Below are 20,539 nucleotides of genomic sequence, written 5' to 3'. Positions count from 1 at the left end.
GCTGGGTGTCTCCACTTCCTCCTGGCTTTCATTTTGAACATACGGTTCCTTCCAAATCCTTGATCAGTGAGAAGTCCTCAGTTAAATTTAGTCAGTCTTACTGGGATCATAAATGTTTACTTAAATCTGTAGCTTGGTTACCTGCTATGACCAAGGGCTGGATGCAATAACACAATCTTATGCCCTGTCTTCCTAAATCGGGAAGGCTGTAGACTACGAAGGAGAACAGAAAGTCTGCCACTGAAAGCTTTAGAGATTTAATCTGTCCTCTTATGTATACCTTTTTTCCCTGTCTCTCATCTAATTCTTCTTCCTTCTTTTCTACCCTTTACTCCTCCTCTCTACTCTCAGCTCAACATACAAGTCAGTTACTGGAATGTCATACGAACACCCACTAACACCTTTATAATACCTCTTATGACAAACCAGTTATCAATTTACAAGGACAGAAGGATGCATTTTGAGGGAATTTTTCCCTTTGAAATGTTTAGAAGCATGTCATTGCTGTTTTCAAGCAGAATGGGGTTGTGCTCCGTTTGGTGAGTCAACAATAGTGCTAGAAAAATTTGAGCAAGAATGGGTGCATGGTCTGAAGCCCATTCCAGCTGGTTACACAGTCCAGTTTCCTTTCTCCAGGACACACTATTAGAAAGGTGGGAAGAGAGACAAAGGGAAACTTTATTATAGTATTTCTCTATATGGGGCTGTCAAAACAAAGAAAAATATCTGTACAGAATGTCCCTTTGAATTAAAACGCATTATTCACATTTTGTGACAGAGACACTATTATAGGGAGCACTGCCCTTGTTTTTTTAAGCTGTCACATCCCTGGAGCTCTTATTGCTTTAGCACTTCGAAAATGATGCCAAAAGTCATGTGCTGCAGTTGTGTCAGGTTTGACTTTTACAAGTCAGGTCTTGTGGCTCTTCTTTCCTTGCTCCTTCTTGTTACAAAATACATTACTGAAAATAACAGTAAAGTAACTCCACTGAATTCCAAGGGTCTTGAAAAATCAAATTCTAGGTCTTTCAGAGTTTGATGGGTCTGTAACTATGAGGACACAGCAGTATATAACCGAAGTCTGAGATACTACTGTTTTTAATAAAAACAGGCTGAACTGCAAGCAGTCATCTCTACTAAGAACACTGTAAAGCTGATGTTAATTGCTTTCTATGGGATAAGGATTTTTAATAGCAGTTTTATAGATTATTTTTTAAATCAAATTTAGTAAGAATAAAATGAAAGAGAGCAACCAGAAAATGGGAGACCAGAAAGCCTCATCAATAGAATAAAGTACAGAACACTGCAGTGCAGAAGCCTAGCCATCTACCAAAAGGTCTATCCATAGTGTCACGCTTATGCATTGGGACATTTTACAGTCATGTTTCTGTACCTGTAGCACTTCGGCAATCACTGAGACACAAATCTCAGTTCCATCTTTCACCACATGGGATACCTCCAAGCCCTGCAATTTCAAACTAAAAAAAATATCTGCCTAGTTTTATGTAAAATGCAGAGTGGTCCAGAACACCTTCTGTGTCATGAATAGCTCCTCAGCATCTCGCGGTAATAGATAGATAGATAGACAGACAGATAGATAACAGATAGATAGATAGATAGATAGATAGATAGACGGATAGATAGATAGATAGATAGACGGATAGATAGATAGATAGACAGACAGACAGATAGATAGATAGATAAATCAACTGTGTTAAAACCGCTAATGGCATTTAAAAGGACTTGATCTGCCTTGTTTTCAAGCTCTGTAAATTTGGAAATGCTGTCATCAGTAGTTCCTCAGTGCCTTGTTAAAAAAAAAAAAAAAAAAAAAAGGCATTTAAGAAGAAATCTTTGCCAATTAAGGGCTATAAAATTATGATGAGCAACAAGATGGCATCAAACTGAAACGTCCAATATTTTAGTTTGCCCTGTGGCTTATTAATGGCCAAAGTTTCTGAAATTAAGGAACTGTCACTTCTTTCCTCTTCAAGAGTCAGTGCTACAAATAACCTCCATCAGACTAAAAGGAAAGGAAACAATGATGAGGTAATGTTGATGAGCTAAAGGTTCCAAAATTATTACATCATAAGCCCAGGAATTCCCCTGAAACATACATATTTTGCTGATACAAAGAGACAGGCTTTTTGACTGCTTGAACTTCCATGATTCTCAGTCCATTAAGCCTCATGGAGTTTAATTCTTCCGTGTTTTCACTACTATTTCCTTCCCTCCTGATCCGTCATCTGAAAGACTAATCAGACTCCACCATTGACAGAGGTACTAAAAAAAAATAATATTAAAAGCTATTAACAACCCAGAAAGTTGAAAATTATATAAAAAACCCTTGCTGTTTGTATTTACTTCAGGGAAATAGACAAGCTTTTACAAAAAGGCAACTGGTCTCTTCATTTTCTAAGCCAGGTAAATAAAAAGAAACAGTGATCACCCTTCTGTTCAACATTTTCTTTTGTGGGATTTTACTTTATTTAAGCAGAGGGAAAAAATAGGAAAATCAACTAATCATTACAGAGGCCAGCAGTGAACCTTTCAGTAACTCTGGACCTGCAGAAGGTCTTCTTTGAAGAAAGTCTCGGTAGACCTTGCTTTCCCTCTTAACCTGCATTTGCTTCCTAAAATGTAGTCAGCTCCTTCTCTTTCTCTAGCTGTGTGCTTACCAGATGGAAATCATTCTCCCTTCCCAATTCTGGCATCAGCAGATCGTTTCCCTGCTGGAACTCTAGGTGTTTTCTTCTGTCTTTTAAATGTCCTACCTACTATGTCAAAAATTAGCTTGGACGGATTTATTTCTAACTACACCTCCCTCATTTACACTATAATCACACATTGCATGATTTATGTGTGTATACCTGTATCTCAGCCGATGCAGAAACAGAGTAAAAGGCAGTTCTTGTCCAAGGAACCTTAAAAGTTTGGAAATGAATGATGAGAAGGAAAAAAACATCACTTGCTTGTTTCAGACCAGGGAAGAGAGATGCTGAGGACCATATTTAGACTGCATTTTGTATGTCGAGCTTGACAAGGCAGCAGTGAATGACCCAGACTGCCAATTATGAGCTACACTGCCAGACTCGGGTTCCCCAGCCAGCCAGTGAAGAGAAGTGGACATAACATCAAAGTTAAGCAGCCTCGATGCTCAGGACTGTTAGAAACCCTTCTATAGGTTACACGGCAACTCCCTGGCAGGGCTGAGGATTAGCTGGACTGCTGGAGTTCAAAACTGATGTCTTCATTAAGGAACTTTTGTTATTTTGTTCTCAGAGGTACTTGCTATACTTGCAGACTACTTCTGTCACGACAGTAGAGTTCATTTCCCAACTCTACACTTAGAAACAGCAAAACAGGGTTTAGAAACAACACAAAATGGTAACTTTAAAAAATATCTTTATAAATACACACTTTGAAACAAATGTTATTTATGCAGATTTTTTTAGCACTGATTTCTGCAATTGCTCCATTTGAACTCCCCATGAGCCAACGTAAGGAGGCTCAGCTCCCACCTTCTTCACTAGTGGTGTACTTTCCTCTTTCACATGTCAGAAAAAATGATGAGGCACCAGTATATAGTTTTTTGGCTTTAAGGTAAAGCTGTGACACTTGATCTAGAAAGCCCTTAGATTCACAAAAAAAAAAGAAGACTCCAATTATGCAAGGTGGTGGGGGGGGGGGAATTCAGCTGGTTCTCTCTTTGTAACTTGTAATCTGATACAGAAACTAGAGAATGCCCAACCTTTCAAACGCTACATTGTATTTTAACACTGAAACGGAGCTACTATCCAGCTATGCAATTACCACAATATATCCAGCTCTGCAAAGCTCCACAGGGTATGCCTCTAAAAAGCTGAGCAAAGGCATAGTTTGTCAGGCTGTTCTGACTTACACCAAGGGTCCCCTCTACCCTAACATCTTGCTTCACATGCAGACACCTACGGAAGAATCAGCAGAAGACAAGACTCTCCTGCTGTCACCTTCCCAGCTTCCAACCATTTCTATCCCAGTGGGTCTCCTTAGCCTAAGGTGCTTTGTCTACTAGATATGCCCCGACTTCTCTTTGAAGCATTTGCCCAGTTCCCCATGTAAACCTCCCAATCTATCCAACATCCTCTGATAAGGAGTTCCACATGCCTCCATGTGTCTCATATGAAGACCCATCATCTTATGTTTGCTCTGAAATAGTGTCTTTCTGACTGTATGTGATGGCCAAAAGTTCTGATACTGGCAGAAACCATGAATAGTCATGCTCTACCCACTCACTCTTCCAGTGTTACCTATGATTTTGTAGACCACTGCTATGTCCCCCTGAATTATCTCTTTTCCAGGCTGAAAAGGCCCTGCATACTCAGTTGTCCTGTGTTTGGAATCCTTTTGCTCACTGTCATTCCTTCCTGAACCCTGTCCAGTATCCTGCCTGACAGGTGAGGACCAAACCTGCACGCAGGATTCAAGTCCTGGGAACACCACAGAAATACCCAGCTGCAGAGCGATCTCCTCCACTTTATTCTCTGCTTTTCCCCTAATAATTTTTCTCTTTATTGCTGCTGAGCACAGAGCTGAAGTCTTCAAGGAAAAAATTATCATGACTCCAAAAATGTTATTCTTGGGCTGTCACGGTCACATCATCTCCAGCCCTGTGTATCAGTTTGTCACCAAATATATTAAACATCAGTACATACCCAAATGCATACATGCGCTGGTATTTTTAGCCAGGTCTATAAATAGGTTTGCAAATGTAATCTATTTTTTTTATATTTGAACAAGTTACAAGAACTTTAAATTAAATGTTTTTAAATGGCAGTCACAAAATAATGGAATTAATCTCACACAAGGCTGAAATTTGTATCATAACAAAATCACCACCAGTCCTTGGGAACTCACTCTGGGGCTTTTGTTTATTCATATTTGCTCTCAGTTTAGACTGTAAGCATGGGACCGTTTCACCCTCTTACTAATACAGACACAGTTTCACTATTACACTCAAACATGCAAGTACATCACTGCATAATAACTTTGCAGAATCACAGAACAGCTGAAGATAGAAGGGATCCCTGGAGATCATCTAGCCCAGTCCCCTTGCACTGAGCAGGGTCAATGAGAGCAGGTTGCTCATGGCAATGTTCCATTTGGTGGTGAGTATTTCCAGTGATGGAGACTCCACAACCTCTCTGAACGACCTGTTCCTATGTCTGACCACCCTCACAGTGGAAAAGTTTTTCCTTACATTTAAAAAGAATTTGCTGTATTTCAGTTCATGCCCGCTGACTCTTGTTCTGTCACTGGGCACCGGTGAGAAAAGCCTGGCTCTGTCTGCTTTATTCCCTGCCAGGTAAAAGTAAGCAGGACAAAAGATTTTGAAGGGAACAATTACATGCCATGAGACTTGCATTCAAGATCTAATGAACTTTTCCCTGCACAACGTAAGGGGCAATTTCAGGCTGATAAGATTGTATTTTATCTTTGGCCACTGCTGTTGAGGTGGGTGATGCACAGAATGCTTTGCATACCCAGAACACACAACAGGCCAGTCTCATAGAAAGCACTGTAACTCCATTAGAACAGAACAGAAGAGAAGTGCTAACGGGTTTTGACATAGCAAAGGATGCCCCTACGGACACAACACTGCCAAGTATATCCCTGTTCTTTGTGTCAACCCCTTTCTTAACAGTCACCCAAAATTTCACTAACAGATAAAACCAGCAGGTCTGCTTATGGGGAAAAAACCCAAACATGAATATCAATATTTTGTGCTGTTTCCATTGATTGCAACCTTTGGCTAACACAGCAAACCGATGTCTGTCTGAGGAGAGGGAGGCAGCTAGTTAGGAGCCAACTGTCCCCACAGCTGGTAAACATGGAGCCAAGCCACTGCCCTGCCATCGGCTTTGTACATGCTGGGCAGGTTCAATGCTGGATTCTCTTCGTTGGGGCAGGGATGGGAAGGAAAGCAAAAATGCTAAAGGAAAAAAAGAGTTTGCGAAATAGAAAACCACATCCTCCCTCTCTGCCTTGTAATGTAAGGTAGTGGTGAGACCGCCCAGCTCTCTTCCCTCCACCTGCAGCTGTGAACAGTGTTGTTAATCACCAAGGCTTAGCTGATGTAGTAAGGTCATGAAGCATAACTTTTCCTTCCTCGCAGCTAAGTTGTGTGCATACCGACACAGAAGGTGCTAAGTTTTTCTCAGGGTCTGTGCTGAGGGCCAGACAGAAAGCTGAAATATGCTGAACGCTTAGAAACAGTGCTCAGACAGAACAGCACTGATACACATACACCCTGCGGGGGAAACGCCTGTTGCTTAACTAAACCAAAATGCTAGAAATAACAGTAACAAGGCTCCAAATACGAAACAAAACAACAAAATTAAAAAAAAAAATAAAAATGGGGTATTAAGGGACTCCATTTATATATAAAAAACATTCCTCCTGTGTTTTCAGCTGCCTGTGTCTTTCAGAGAACACACAAGTTTTTCTCTGAAAGCGCTCCCAGCACTAGTTGCACTTGAAGCATAACACAGGATAAAGTGATCAGAACTCAGCTGGATCCTATTTTCTATGTAAGTTTTGCTAGTCAGCTGGGGATGATCCACTGGGAAGAAATGCACGTGTTTTCCAAAGATCTAATCACATCTGAGGCTCCATTTCTTTTAACATCTCTCAAAGGGCAATATCAAAACTGAAGCAGGAAATCATGTGAATGACTGGCAAATGAAATGAGCCATTAGATACGGCTTTTCCTTTTTTTTTTTTTTTTTTTTTTTTTTTTTGGTAGGCAATAAAACCTAATGCACACAAGTCTATCAGGAAATGTATCAAAAGTTTCGTTTAATTTCACCCCGATATGCACAATTCTGTTATTTCTTTTTACATCTGAATGAGACATGTCATTCTTGAGAACTTAAATCAGCCCACTCCCTGAATATAAATTACTATATGTAACCTAGTCTGGGTAGTTTCGCTTACTCTTAATAACTTCTTAAAAACACATATATTTGTTGACTTAGCCCTAGCTCTTGTGTAGACTCTCCTCCAAATGCTGTGGGATTTTCTACCAGATTGTTGTCTTCATCTTTCAACTATCATGATGCTATGATGCTAAATAGACATGGTTTTACATGACATGAAGTCTGTTGCTACTCAAGTCAACAGAAAAAGTATTCCTAGCCTTGAATGGGAGAGAGAAGCTTGAAAATGTTACTATGTAATACACTACATCGGTAACTATTTTCTAGAACAAAGAATCAGTGGTTTAAGGTGATTTAGAGCACAAAGTTCCTCACAACATTGTCAGGAAATGGTTTGGTAGGTACTTTTCTGAAAAAGGAATTTTGCCAATTCTTATAACTATAAGCTGTCATTAAATATCTGTCTTTTCATTCTTTTAGTTACCAGTCATGGCTGGTAATGGCATACAGCAAGGCCTTGTACCATCACAAAATCAGCAATACAAAACAGCACAGAAATGATAACACCTCTTCATGCAGAAATGGCACATGCTGGTGTTGAGAAGTATGGGAGACACTTAAAGAAATACTATTTCTAAACAAATTTTTGGATTAAAGAAATGCTCCTTTATTTGGAAACTGCACTGAGAAAATTTCATTTGCCATGCTTGTTAATAATGGGGCACAATTAGCATAATCCCCTCAACACATTAAAAAATGCAAACATCAAATAACAGAAATTATAAAAATGCCTTCCTTTAATTATAAATTTTGCCTTTTTCAAGCCAGTCACAGCTAAGCTCAAGAGACATTCAGCTAACGCAGTGAAGTGAAATCCTTGAGGGAAAGCCCTGTGCCGTCAGGCTGGCACCAGCCACTTGGCAAAGCACAGCAAAGGATCACAGCTTCTTCTTTGAAAATTTGTGTGGGTGTCTGTGATATTTTCCTTGAGGAAATGGCACTTACAGTGTGCTTAATGAACAAGGGAATATGTTAAATTCATGGCAAGAGATAGTCCTTAAAACTGCTTATCGCAATGAAGAGCACCAACTGCCCACTGATTTTCATTCCACATAACACAAGGAGGCTTCTTGGAAGCTGTAGACGCGCTAATTATTGCCAACAGTACAGTAAAACCATCAGAGCAGCTATTCCATCAAAACTCAAAATAGCCAATAATCTCTGAAACTCCTGCTCTCCCCAAAATCCCCCTTCAACACTGAAAAATGTGTCAACAACCCTTGCTAAATGCCACTCTTCACTGAAACCCCCCTTGTCCAACACACATAAAAACACAAATGTGCCTGTTCGGATCCACAGGCTTTCCAGGCTCAATCCTCAGGAGAGACACATTCTCTTTTTCTCATGATTATGGTATTTACTACAGCATAACTTAAAATTTTCCGGTTCCAGGTAAGTCACAAAGCTAAGCGGTCACCCACTGTTTATCGGCTTCTACACATAGAACAGGTCCCTGCAAATTACTAAAAGCACAGTGATGCTTTGAGTACAGCATTGTCCAAATTTCCCTCTCTATAGATGGTCAAACGTTTTCAATCAAAATGTTCTTTAGATAGGATATTAAGATTTTAAGAGAGAGAAAATATTAAAATGTAAAAAACACACTCAAATGCTGAAACTTTAGGGACGTGTGTGATCATATATATCTAAATACACTGCGGCACTTCATGCAAGTCACAGTACACTTTTCCCACATGCCCATCTTTTTTCCCAGTTAGAGCTCCCAGCCAGACTGTATCTGCCGTGATGCCAGTGCTTTCTCTCTCCAGGAGAGTGTGAGACCATGACATATTACAGCAAATATACACTAAACTGGGAAGCCACCCAAGAGAAGATAAAGAAAGCTGGAGACATACAAATCCTAAGAGGCAGCGAGGAGAGCATTTACAAGTGGTATTTTTGGCTTTCAGACAGTATTTCTGACCATATGAATTTTTTGGGAAACAAACAATATTTCTCATGGAAAAGGTAAACCAACTTTTTTTTTTTTTAAAAAAAAAAAAAAAAAAAAGGCGAGCATCTTCTATTAATTTACCAGACTATTTTATCGCTCATATTTCCAAGGGAAAAATTGCTTTATAAAGTAACAGGGAATAATGTAATTTCATTCCCTGTTCTCTGCCTTGGCTACACTGCCTCTTTGTCAATCCTGCTTAAGGCACTGCATGCCTGAAAGACAACCTGTTTTTTCCGGCTGTTTCAGCTATCTAATAAAAGATATTACCGCTCCCTACAAAACTTGCCTCTCATGGAATATTATTTTCATTATAATGTACTTTGGTCTAATCTGCTACAAATGTCACAAACCATATAAATAAGAGGTAATGCGATATCCTTTCTGAAACAAGCTCTGTCACTTTATCCCCATTATGAGCAAAAAGTGCTTTAAATAAAGAGGAAGAACAAGAACATGCCTGAGCTGCAGAAACGTGGGTTATAATGTCAGTGAAACAAAATCCACGCGGCACCCTGCCCATCAGCTGCTGCAGCTCATACCACAGCACCGTTTATTGCTGTCATGGCACACTCTGCTCCACGTACCACAACGGGAAAGACTGCAATCCCATTCAGATCTTGGAAAGTGATTTCCAGCCTTTGAATTCCCTCCTACAGTTTCTCCTCACAGCGCTATAGTTAATGCTGAGAAAATTGAGTCATTTGTCTCATTAAGAAATGCCATGTTCAGCACGTAGCAACCACCCTTTCAAATTTCAGTCAGAATCTGGATGCAATAGAAATTCATTTACTTTGTAGCTTCTTAAATTTTATGGAATATTTTAGGCATTTCTGCCTCACCACTTTTTGAAATTTCAAAGCCTGATAAAAAATAAAATAATTGGGTTTTAATTACAAATTAATTAGTGGAGTGACACTCACAAAAGGATGTGTTCATATTAAAAAAAGGATTGCACTGGCAGTCTGACTCCATTCCCATCAGGAACTGCCCCACATCTGTGTTCTATATTCTCCTTTTTTGAGGCACAGGACCACAAGGTTCATAGTCCAGTACAGAGTTGTGATTAGCATGTACTTTTGTGTGTGGTTTAAGTACGCATAAAATACGGAGCCATAAAAAAATTTAAACTAGACTTTTTTATTCTGTTTGTAACAGATACCAAAATACTAATTTTGACAAATTGTGGAAACCTGCTGTTGGCCCACTGTCACAACATGGTTCTTTCAGGGCAAGTTCTGAGGTTTGGTTGTTTCCCTAAAGGAAGAACTAATACTTTTGCAGCTGTCACATACCCATATTGTTTTCACAGGACTCCTATTTTTGCAGTTGATAACTATATAGTTGCTTGGTGGCAGATTTTTATTAATGGTATTTATGACTTAATGGGACAGAGCTCCAGGGGAGGACTGGGGCAAAGAAAAGCTCTGATTGGCAAGATGCCCCTCAAAAATTCTTGGATCACACACTGGCTATATTTCCTTATGGTAAACCCCAGATTCTCCAGCTAGTGCCTGATGCATCAGAGAAACAACGTATATAGAACGGTCAAAGAACTGGATGGAGCAACAGGAAGGTGTGTGAGGCACATAAATGCAAAGCTAGGTTGCAAGGGGCTACAGGGAATTGATGCTAAAATTTGGGGTGTAGGATTTGCTTCACATGAACAAGGACAGCACTGATTTTAATGCGCTTTGGAGCAGAAAGATTTTGGAGCAAGCAGTTGCTGTTTCAAGGAAGTCTGAAGTTCGGGCTGAGGACATGCAGCTGGTGAAAAGTGGGGTAAATATACTTAAGGAATAATAATTTTTTTTAAAAGCAATAAAGGAGATGGGATATCCTAACTAGAACTTCAACATTAATATAATGCCAACAAGGAGTTATACAATATTTGCTGTGTAAACAGGGTGAAAATGTCATTTAACTATGTTATTTGCTCATGATGACATTTGCAATGTTGTGGGAGTTTTAATTAACTCCTACGCAAGTTAACTGCTGAGCTCAGAATGAATTCTGAGCAACTGATGGCCCCTCTCCCTTCTGATCCAAGCTCAGACAAAGCACCTGTAGAAATAAGGAGACAGGTAGGAGAGACCAAGGAATAAGGAACAATACAAGGTAGCATGATAGGTAGTCTTGTGAACAGCCCAGCAATCACCACTGCTGGTGGTCTTCATGGCAGAAGAAAGCTACACTTTAAATCATACCACAGGCCAAATCAGTGATGAGACCTCCGCTGCAAAGCAAGCCCATTTCTGTACTTAAAAGCAAAGTCAGAAGTGGAGAGGGTGAAGAAAGCAACGTGTCAGTCAAATGCAAGTTCTCAAAACTTGAACTCGGTAAAACAGATGAACCAAACAGAAGGCACAAAGGCACCACGCTCATGTTCTGTAAGCATCTGCACACAGACAGAGGCAACAACTGAAATGCACACATTTCCCAGGGGTGGTTTGTGTCCTGAAAGGAAGGAGTAAAGAGGGCTGAGCTTCATTTTCACAAACAGCACAGAAAGAGCCCATGGATACCCAAAGGTTGAAGCTGAAAAATCTGCAGACTATTTCAACCCCAAGTTTTGGGTTTGGCTTATGTTAACTTCTGTATAGAACTTATTGTAAGAAATTCTAAGCATCATGCAAGACTTGGGAGCACATAAAGATAACTGTCTCTTCTGATCATCAAGTTTAGAAATATCAACAGTTGTTGTTTTTTTTTTATAAATTTTCCAAATCTGCAATGTTTTACTTAATTAACGACACCACTTTTATAATCTGTTAGAAAAGGATCCCCAAAAAGAAACCTTTCAAATCTACTTTCCAGATATTTTTTAGTTAAACTGTGGTAACTCATAATTCCAAGTCTGAGGAGTGTGTGCTTTCTTGTTCTGCCAAATCAGTTTCAATGAACTGGGAACAAAACAAGCTGATGTTTGGTAGCGATTATTCAGCAAAACTTGAGTGGCATCTAGAGGAGTCCACTATTGTCCCCCGGGAAGTGCAGGCATGCATGAAGAGCTGGTGTTTGGATACAAACTGTCCCATCTCTCTGGAAACCCTTACACACCTGAGCTTGTTGAAGGTGCTCACACAAAGGAACCAGAAAGTCCAGCCAGACTTTGTATACTCATTGCTTGAAGCAGCCATGTACCTCTGCGCAGAAACTACCACAAGAACAGGACTTCCCTAAGCATCCCTAAGCAAAGACTAAAAGAAATATGGTGAAGCTAAGCAAAGATTTCCCTCCCTAAGCAAGGATTAATAGAAAAATGGTGACACACCGGCAACTCCAGAACAGCAACTTTGCCTTCTTAAATAAACACAGCATATAAACAGTGATTACAAAACCAGAAATCTGCCTGGCAGTAAACTCAAATATCTGTCCTAGAGCTTTTCTATCTTCTGACTCTCTTTCCTAAGTGGAAAGTAGCTTTTTGCTTTTTTTCACTACATTCATTTAGATCCCATCAGCCACTACATGTTAATGTGCTCCACAAGTTACAATCTTGTAGTTCATAAGGGTACTCGAAACATCTGAGGCACGACAAAGAATCCTTCAACCTTGTATTCCCGAACCAGTTCTTAGCTACAGCAACATCCACACATCCTGTGCGTATTATATAAGGATAAAAAGAATTTACATCATTCAGCCATGTCATTTTTAATAATCATTCCATAATTAAAAAGAGCCTGGGATACACAAACAGGTGGAAATAACAGGATGCATGAAGAAAGGACTTCAAAGTAGGAGAAAATTTCCTTCAAGGCAACTTTCTCACCCAAAAATCTTTTTTCCCTGTAGAGGCAAAACTCACCAACTGTTCAAATCAGAGTTGACTCAAGTTATACTGGTTTTGGTACTAAGACAGCTGGAGTTCAAATAACATAAAACAATCCAGGTCTGGAGCCAAAATTCAGATGTGTTCACCTTCAGCATTAATTATTTAATCAGAGGAAAGGGGCTTCCAGCATCAAGCCAATAAACTACATCTGTTCTCCTTTTTCTCCATTCTCTTAATCCTGTCTTTTATTGAGCCTGCTTTCAGTCATAATTTAAAAAAAATAATGAACATTAACGGCAATAAAGAATAAAACTAGCACTCCTTATGGCACTTTGCCTGAGTATATCGTTAAGGCATTTTAACTTCCCAGTAATGTAACAGTATTAGTTTTATTACTAATGTCAAATTTTATGTAAAGAAACATGATTAGACCATTTTAGCAGCCAATTCTGGTATCTTCCTCAGAAGTGTCAGTAGGATTCACTGACAATATAAGAATTGGTAGTCATAAGATCTAACAGCAGAAAATAACCTCTATCCCATCTCTGTCTTCTGCTTCCAAAGCCATGTTGATTTTGCTGGAAAAACTGACAGTACCACGTCATTAACGTCTTTACCCACTGCCAGGAATCTCATGGAATAACTAAACACAACAAAATACACGTTACTATGGAATGCAAAAGGCCCAAATCAAACAGAGCTTGAGGTAACAGCAAAAGAGTTGACCAAGTGCTCATCGCTAGTGACTAGATATTTTTAAAGAAAATCAGTAGCAGTTATAGTGATCCTGGAACAACCTTGTCACATCCTGCAGGCAGACTTTGTAGTCTTATTATTCCTTCTTGTCATCTTCTGCTTCACACATTCCTCCAGTCTGAATTAAGAGCTGGTATGAATATAGCAGATACAAACTGAATGATCCACTACTACAGTATCTCTAAAACTGTCCCCAGGGTTACTAAAAAGAAAATATTGCTTCTTTGTTAGCTCCTATGCTTGCTGATAAATTCCAGCTAAGCACAGCAGTACACAGCAAACCTGGGGATGCTTCAGGCATTCTCTAAACCTGGAGCTGCAAGGGCTTAACAAGGTCATGTAGATACTCCTGACCAATTTGACAAACCCTCCCAGCCCAGCAACTGTGGATCATTCTTCCTTCAGAGTCACTCAAAAGGTTTGTTTATTTTCTTCTGTAAGCATGCAAAAAATCCTCAGTCAGCCTCTAAAATCCCAAAGAATTGCCTTAAAATTTTTATCTGTTTAGAAATAAGAACTATGGGGCATGTACTCTTCGCTGTCTCAGGTTTTAGTCCATAGGGAGTTAAACAAGATCCATGCTTTCATACATTTGCTATGTTCTGGAAAATTGTTTGTAACTGAAAAAATTTTGGTGGGTTGCTGTTTTTTCCCCTGAAACTGCTTCAAATCTGGACCTTCCAGAAAAAGGACTATGACATCAGACAAAAATTCACACTATATCATGTCAGATTCAAAATACGGTAGTCAGTACCTAAATGACCTAGTGACAGCATATATCCTCATCTCTAGCAGGAAGAATTAAGCAAAGGTGTGTGTTTCCTGATGAGACCTAGAGTTTACTAGGGTGATGTATATTGGTATTCCATGATCTATCTGTTCTGGCTCTAGCTGGAGTGTCCCCACACACATCAACACCTCCTGCTGCCATGACATTTAGTAACCTACAGAACAGAAGTCTCAGATTCAAAGGGTGGTATTAAAGTGCTCTTAGAGCATCCCCACAATAAATACCATACTGCTCAGAATGGTGGACGGGCCTTGTGAACGTCTCTAGGATCGTATACAACTACGCAGCAGGGTGATGTCACCACAAGATAAAAATTACTGTAGAGCACAGAACAGCAGCAGTGTTCTAAGCACGGTCCCTCATCAATTTGTACCAGCAACACACTGCAATTTAACAGCAATGTTTTATTGCCTTAAGGCATGTAGCTCACCTTAATACCTCTGAGTGCTGTGTATCTGCTTTCCACAAACACATGCTGCACGGCTTCAGAAGTCTGTTATTTCAGCATCATCAATATCACTGTCTGTCTCACACCCTGGAGCCTGTCTAGTCAATGAGACACATTGTCTTGATACACTGCCATGGCTTTTTTTCACTGCTGTCAAGTGGTTGGACACGAGGCGTGCCCTACAGCCTCTTTTTTTCCCTCCAGAGGTGCCAGATGAAATGTTGGCTTTAAAACTAAACAAGCAGTAGCACTTGAGGCAGCAGCAAGGACAGAAAAAGCATAAGGCTGATAGATGACAACACTAAGGACAAACTAGACAGTACATGGGACAAAAAAAACTTTCTAAAATCCCTTTTGTACATGCTAAGCCAACTTTTTTTTTTTTTTTTTTCCAAAGCTCAAGCAGAAATAGGTGACCACAGAGATACACAAGAGAAAGAGAAAAAAAACTCTTTAGAGGGCAGGCTAATAGCAAGATCAGCCTATTAGCACATGCATGGATCTCACATCTCTGATCCGGGCACGAGCCATTGCAGGGACTTCAATGTTACTGTAGGGTTTAAAGTCACCATCCACCAGCTCAGCTGCAGCATCTGCCAGGCAGCCACAGAAGAAGACACACTGACTTAGCTCTGAGCCACAGGGCTAACCCAACCTGCAGGGCTTCACGTTTGCAACTACCACAGATCAACCACTGCAAACCCGTCATAACTTGAGTGTCTAAGTCCTGACAGGGTAACGAAGCTGTGGTCTACAGCCATAGTTTCACCTCTGTCATATCACAAAATAATTGCATTAATAGTACGAGCCACCACAATGCCATGAAACATTTTGTTAATAAATAGGTGCTGGCTTCACTAGTCACATGTCAGCACAAAGACAGTAATTACATTATCAAAAAAACATTGTTTAAAGAGGTCTATAATAGCTGTTCCACTACTCACAATACCCAGCGCACACAGCAAAAGATGGAAAAATCATGTTAGAAACCTTTTCATGGGAAAAATCACAAGAACTGTCAATTAACTAAACTACCTCCCTCTGAGGTAGTGATGTATGTATCTAGACTCTACTGTATGTCTCTCTTTTCTGTGATGCACATGAAAGCTAAGCACAATACATTTACTAATACCACCATAACGCAGACAATAAATGAAAGAGCTCAGATTTGTATTGGAAATTTATCTAAAGATGGTGCTGCCTATATAATGGGAGGTAATGTTGTGCCTTTATCCAAATCTCCGTCTCAGAACAGCAGGTTCTCAGCTCTTCTAACCTCAGATAAAGCCATTTGTTTTCAACAGAGAAAGAAATACATCACTTAGGGGTCTGGATTACCATTTAGTTTGCAAGGGTCTCAGAGCTACCATTTCTGAGGTTTCTTCCTCTCTTCCCTACTTTTTCTGTCCTACATTTTCCATTATTCAAATAATTGCTTTAAAAAGCAAGTAACAGTGTTGCCTGAAGACCTACTAAATACCTGCTCCTATGCAAAAAATTATTTCTAGAGTGACTGCTTTTTCAGAAGCAGTTTCTTGCAGCTTTTTCTTTTGGCTACCTAAAAAGATATGCATTGGGATATGAGCAATAAAAGTTCCATTAACAGCAACTTCTCATCAGGAGTTGACAAATCTATTACCCCTTATCTTTTCTCTTGATATGCAGTTGCTTTCCCAACCTAAAAAAAAAAGTCACTAAGGCCACGATATATTCTTTTAAGGTTTCAAAACATAAGACTCTGTGTCAGTGACTTGACCCAAAGCATAACTGGCAGAATTGGTTTGCCAGCACCGTGTATTCCCCCTCAAGTCCTTGCAGCTAATGGCAGGAAATTGTTGCTTCACTTTTCTTCATCTCCCAGGTGCAGGCAGCAGCAGCTGAAGCCAAGCAAGAGGAGAAATGTCTCAAACTAACCCGTTCTTCTTCACATTTCACAGCATATCTCACTGCACTCTTCTTGTAGCCTTTTGATTTAGGTTTGTAACTGAGTTCCCTGAAATAAGCTGTTAACTGTCTTTGGTATCAGCACAACCTGTCAGGAATGGGAAAAGGCAATACGAAAGCGAATTTCAAGAAATAGGATAAAGGCTGAGAGAAGAGGTCATGAGAAGAGCTCAAATGACAGTATGTCGCATAAAAACGCCAGCCCGATATCCTGTCTGCAGAAGTGGCCTGCTTCAGCATGCTTCAGCAAGATTGCAAGGAACGTGGCAAATATAATAAGCCTTCCTCAAACAGTCAGTGGGTTAGAGACCATTAATTGTCACAGGGCTTAAGAGACCCAAGTGAGAACTGGGCTCCACGGTACAGATGGGGCATCAAGGGTTAGGTAAACTGCCTGCTTCTCAGCAGCACGTTTGTCCCCGGGAAAGAGATCCCTGTGTAGCAAAGCTAATACAACAAACGGTCTCTGTCATGTGACAGTGTCCTGCATCTTACACAGTCCTACCTGGGCAGATCTGCCCCTCAATGGAGAATATAGGTACTGAGTTGGGAAAATAACATTTAAATGCTAAGAGAGAACAATTCGTGCCACAGAGGCAACCAAAAAAAACCTTCAGAGATGCCACTTCTTTCAGAAAACTCATTTAGCTAGTACTTCCCCACCCCACTTGTCCCAATAACCCACTGTACTCTCCCAGGTAGGAACAAGCCACAACAAAAGAGACATCATACTGCGACTAACCAGAGGTTAATTAGGTCCATAATCTGCCTCTGGCCAACATCCTATAGTTGAAGCAAGAGCGTAAAATCAGGGTGATTATGGAGCATACGTGCATATGGCACTGCCCTCCCAGCCTTTGCCTATTAACGTTTCAGTGACTCCCACAGCCATGTATGCAGCCGGACCAAAAGTTCAACAGATACTCATGGACTTACTTACTCTTCCTGAATTGGTCAAATCCCTTTCAGGGCAGCAAACTCACTTGACTCGGTTCCACAAACACACAAGCTGATACAAATTTAACAGGGAAAATGTTTCCACATAGGAACTGAACAAGGTGGTGGTGTGTATTTGTCTTCCTTACAAGGAAATGCTATGATAACAAGGAATAAAGTTAGCCACCAACGAATAACAACAACAACTATCTCTTGAGTATACAACTGTCACCAGTGTTGTCACAGGGAGCAGCAAATTACCATTCTCCTCTGCAGGGAATCCTGGCTTACACCCCTGGTCTGGAGGCCATTCAAAGAGCAATGGAAGAGCATGGAAGAACATGAAAGCAACCTGTAATCTCAGTGTACTACAGGCATTAATAAACCTGGCAGCCACCCAAACTGCTGGCACCAAAATCCGTTTATCTGGGAGCTGCACATTTCAGGATTTCTGCAGACACTACTACGCACAGAGGCACTGCTCTGCACAGGGGCAGCAGGCTATCAAAGAATCGGAAAAAGAGGCAGAAACAGAGGAACATTGGAAGTTATTACATTGCAATCACAGGATCTGTTAGTAGTTGGAAAAATATGTTATCTGAAGAAATGCACATCTGAATAAAGCAGGGGTTGCATCAAGAATGTAATAAAAACAACTTTGGGAAAACAAGCATGAACAATCTGTAGTGAGAATACACCACGATCAAGGAACAATTGTGCTGAAGCCAGAAAGGGATAACAGTTCAAGCAAAGGTATTTGGCTCTGAAAAGGAATTGTTTTTCTACATACCTGTCCAGTCTCCTACTACTTTAAGGTGGACCCCAAACGTTGCTTTGGTATCTGTAGGGCACTAAAAATATTAAATATATTAAGGACCACTTCTAAGTAACAAGAAAACAACAAAATGCATTCAAAGTACAGTTGTTAAGACAGAACCTGGTGTAAATAGGTGATTCCTGAGCAGCCATACCAGCAGCTATACCCTTTAAAAAGCAGGCCTATCACCAGTACAGGTCAGGAACTCAAGCATGGTTAGTCTCCTCTCAGTTTTAACCCTTTCTTCTGGTCACAGAGGAGGTTGGGATGAGCTTGTCTGGGGATGTGATTTGGAACAGCCACTTCGCTAAGCATTACTCAGCAGTGATACCAACTGAGGATACAACAGTACAAATACTCCCTCTGTTATTGACAATTCTCATTCAAAATCAGGCACTGCCCCATCACTCTCCATCACATCAAGGCGCTTAAGAGACTTCTGGTTCTTAAATATCATGGCACATCTTTTCAAGCTGATCATTCGCACAAAACTCATGCTTTCTTCTAAACGGAAACTCGGATTTTGCTGCACTTCTCAAAAGTTTAGAGTTTGCAAAGGAAAAACACCAGACTGCATGGCACATGCTAAAAATCATTTTGCAGCCACCATTCTCTCACTCCGCACCTATGTCCTCACCTCAAGGCTACTTACTTGTGGCTGTCAACACAGGAACAATATTAATTACAATCTTATCCACACTACGGTATCTAAAAAACTCCAGTTAAGCCATATCAAAGGTCTAAGGAGCCTCCTCAGTTTCATTCCTTGTTAGCTACAAGGAGATTTCAAATGCGCCGTCTGGACAGCTTTTGCAGGTACACCAAATTTCATATATAAACAGGACAAGCAACTATTCCTCAAGATTGTTCACTTTCCTTCTATAAAGCAATGTCATTCATTTCTTTTGATAGAAGATATTAATACTGAGATCTGATGCCTGCCTTAGAACCTTTTAATACTAAAGATGATCCAAGCTCCATCATGAACCCAACACCCAACAGATGACGCTCCTATCTGGTTTTTAATACTGCTACAGACAAATATGAATTCTGAGGAGAGGGCTTAAATTCAAGGAACACATCTAGATTATAAATAAAGGAGGCTCAGGTAGTGAATCCAGGCACCAAATACTCAACTATCCACCACGCTTGTGAAGACACTTCTTGGCTTTGTTCCGGACCAGTACGATTAGCATTCCCAAGACAATTTCTTGTGGAGTGGGAAACTACTGGCCTCAGCGCTGAGGATCAGTTTCTATCGGTTCCTTACTTAACAGCATAAACATAACAGATAAAAGGTCAGTTTTCTTTACATCTTGGCAAACCTAGAACAGGGAATACAATGTCCCTGCTAGTCATTCCATTTTCCTGAAGGTGAAGAGCATTCTTGTTAAGAGTACTGATTACTAGACATACTTATATTTAGTTTCTTGTCATCTTTCAAGTTTTCTTACAAAAATTTGGTACACAAACGTAACAGTCATAATTATTGCAAGTCTCAGGCTTCAAAAAAATGGCATCAAGAGAGGGATGCAGGCCAATCTCACATGAGGCCAGTATTTTCTGTGGCTAGGTGCAATGTCTTCCAATAAAATTGCGAAGACCAGCTCTCCATATAATAGCAGGTAAGCAGCCTCTCAGCCGGATAGTTGCATACTGGCAGCAAAAACATCTGTTCTCCTGGGGGCCTCTGTAAAAGCCTTTGGCAGAGCGCATTTTCAGTCTGGTCTGTCCCAGAGCTCTCTGCTGTTCAGAGGAGGTTGAGTGATTTTCTTAGTTCAACTAGGCACAGCCCCAGTCAGCATACCTTCTATAAAAGTGTCTGTCATTCCCTCCTTCCATTAAAGTTTATAGCAGAATACCCCTTGGCTCCAGCCAAAGTAGGTCCAAACGCGTTATCCTTTTTATTACCCTTGTGACCGACTCCTTTCTGCACTACTCTGAAAAATTATCCGATAAAAAAAGAGATTAATTTATCTTCAGGCTTTAGGAAGACTTTTTTGATACCTGTAACTGGATATGAATGTTCCTCAGAGAGTTCTAGAAAAATCATATTGTGCCGCTAAATCTTACCAGAAGAAACATGCCCATTATCTAGGCTACACAGAGTGAATTTCCCCCCGCTCAAAAGAAAGACTGTAG

The 20,539-nt window shown here is 40.3% G+C and overlaps 1 protein-coding gene across 2 annotated transcripts in view; it reads right to left on the bottom strand.

The window, feature by feature from the left end:
- NOX4 (NADPH oxidase 4) overlaps positions 1 to 20,539 on the bottom strand; it is a 117,543-nt gene that overhangs the window by 51,835 nt on the left and 45,169 nt on the right. For both annotated transcript variants that reach the window (XM_055802706.1, XM_055802707.1), the window contains exon 12: positions 18,371 to 18,431. In XM_055802706.1, coding sequence (XP_055658681.1) covers positions 18,371 to 18,431 — 61 coding nt within the window. The remainder of the gene's footprint in view (positions 1 to 18,370; positions 18,432 to 20,539) is intronic.

Source organism: Falco peregrinus, chromosome 4 (genome assembly GCF_023634155.1).
Source record: "Falco peregrinus isolate bFalPer1 chromosome 4, bFalPer1.pri, whole genome shotgun sequence".
Classification (NCBI taxonomy): Eukaryota; Metazoa; Chordata; class Aves; order Falconiformes; family Falconidae; genus Falco; species Falco peregrinus.
Note: the sequence above shows the minus strand (reverse complement) of the source record. Positions and strands in the feature narration are given on the sequence as shown.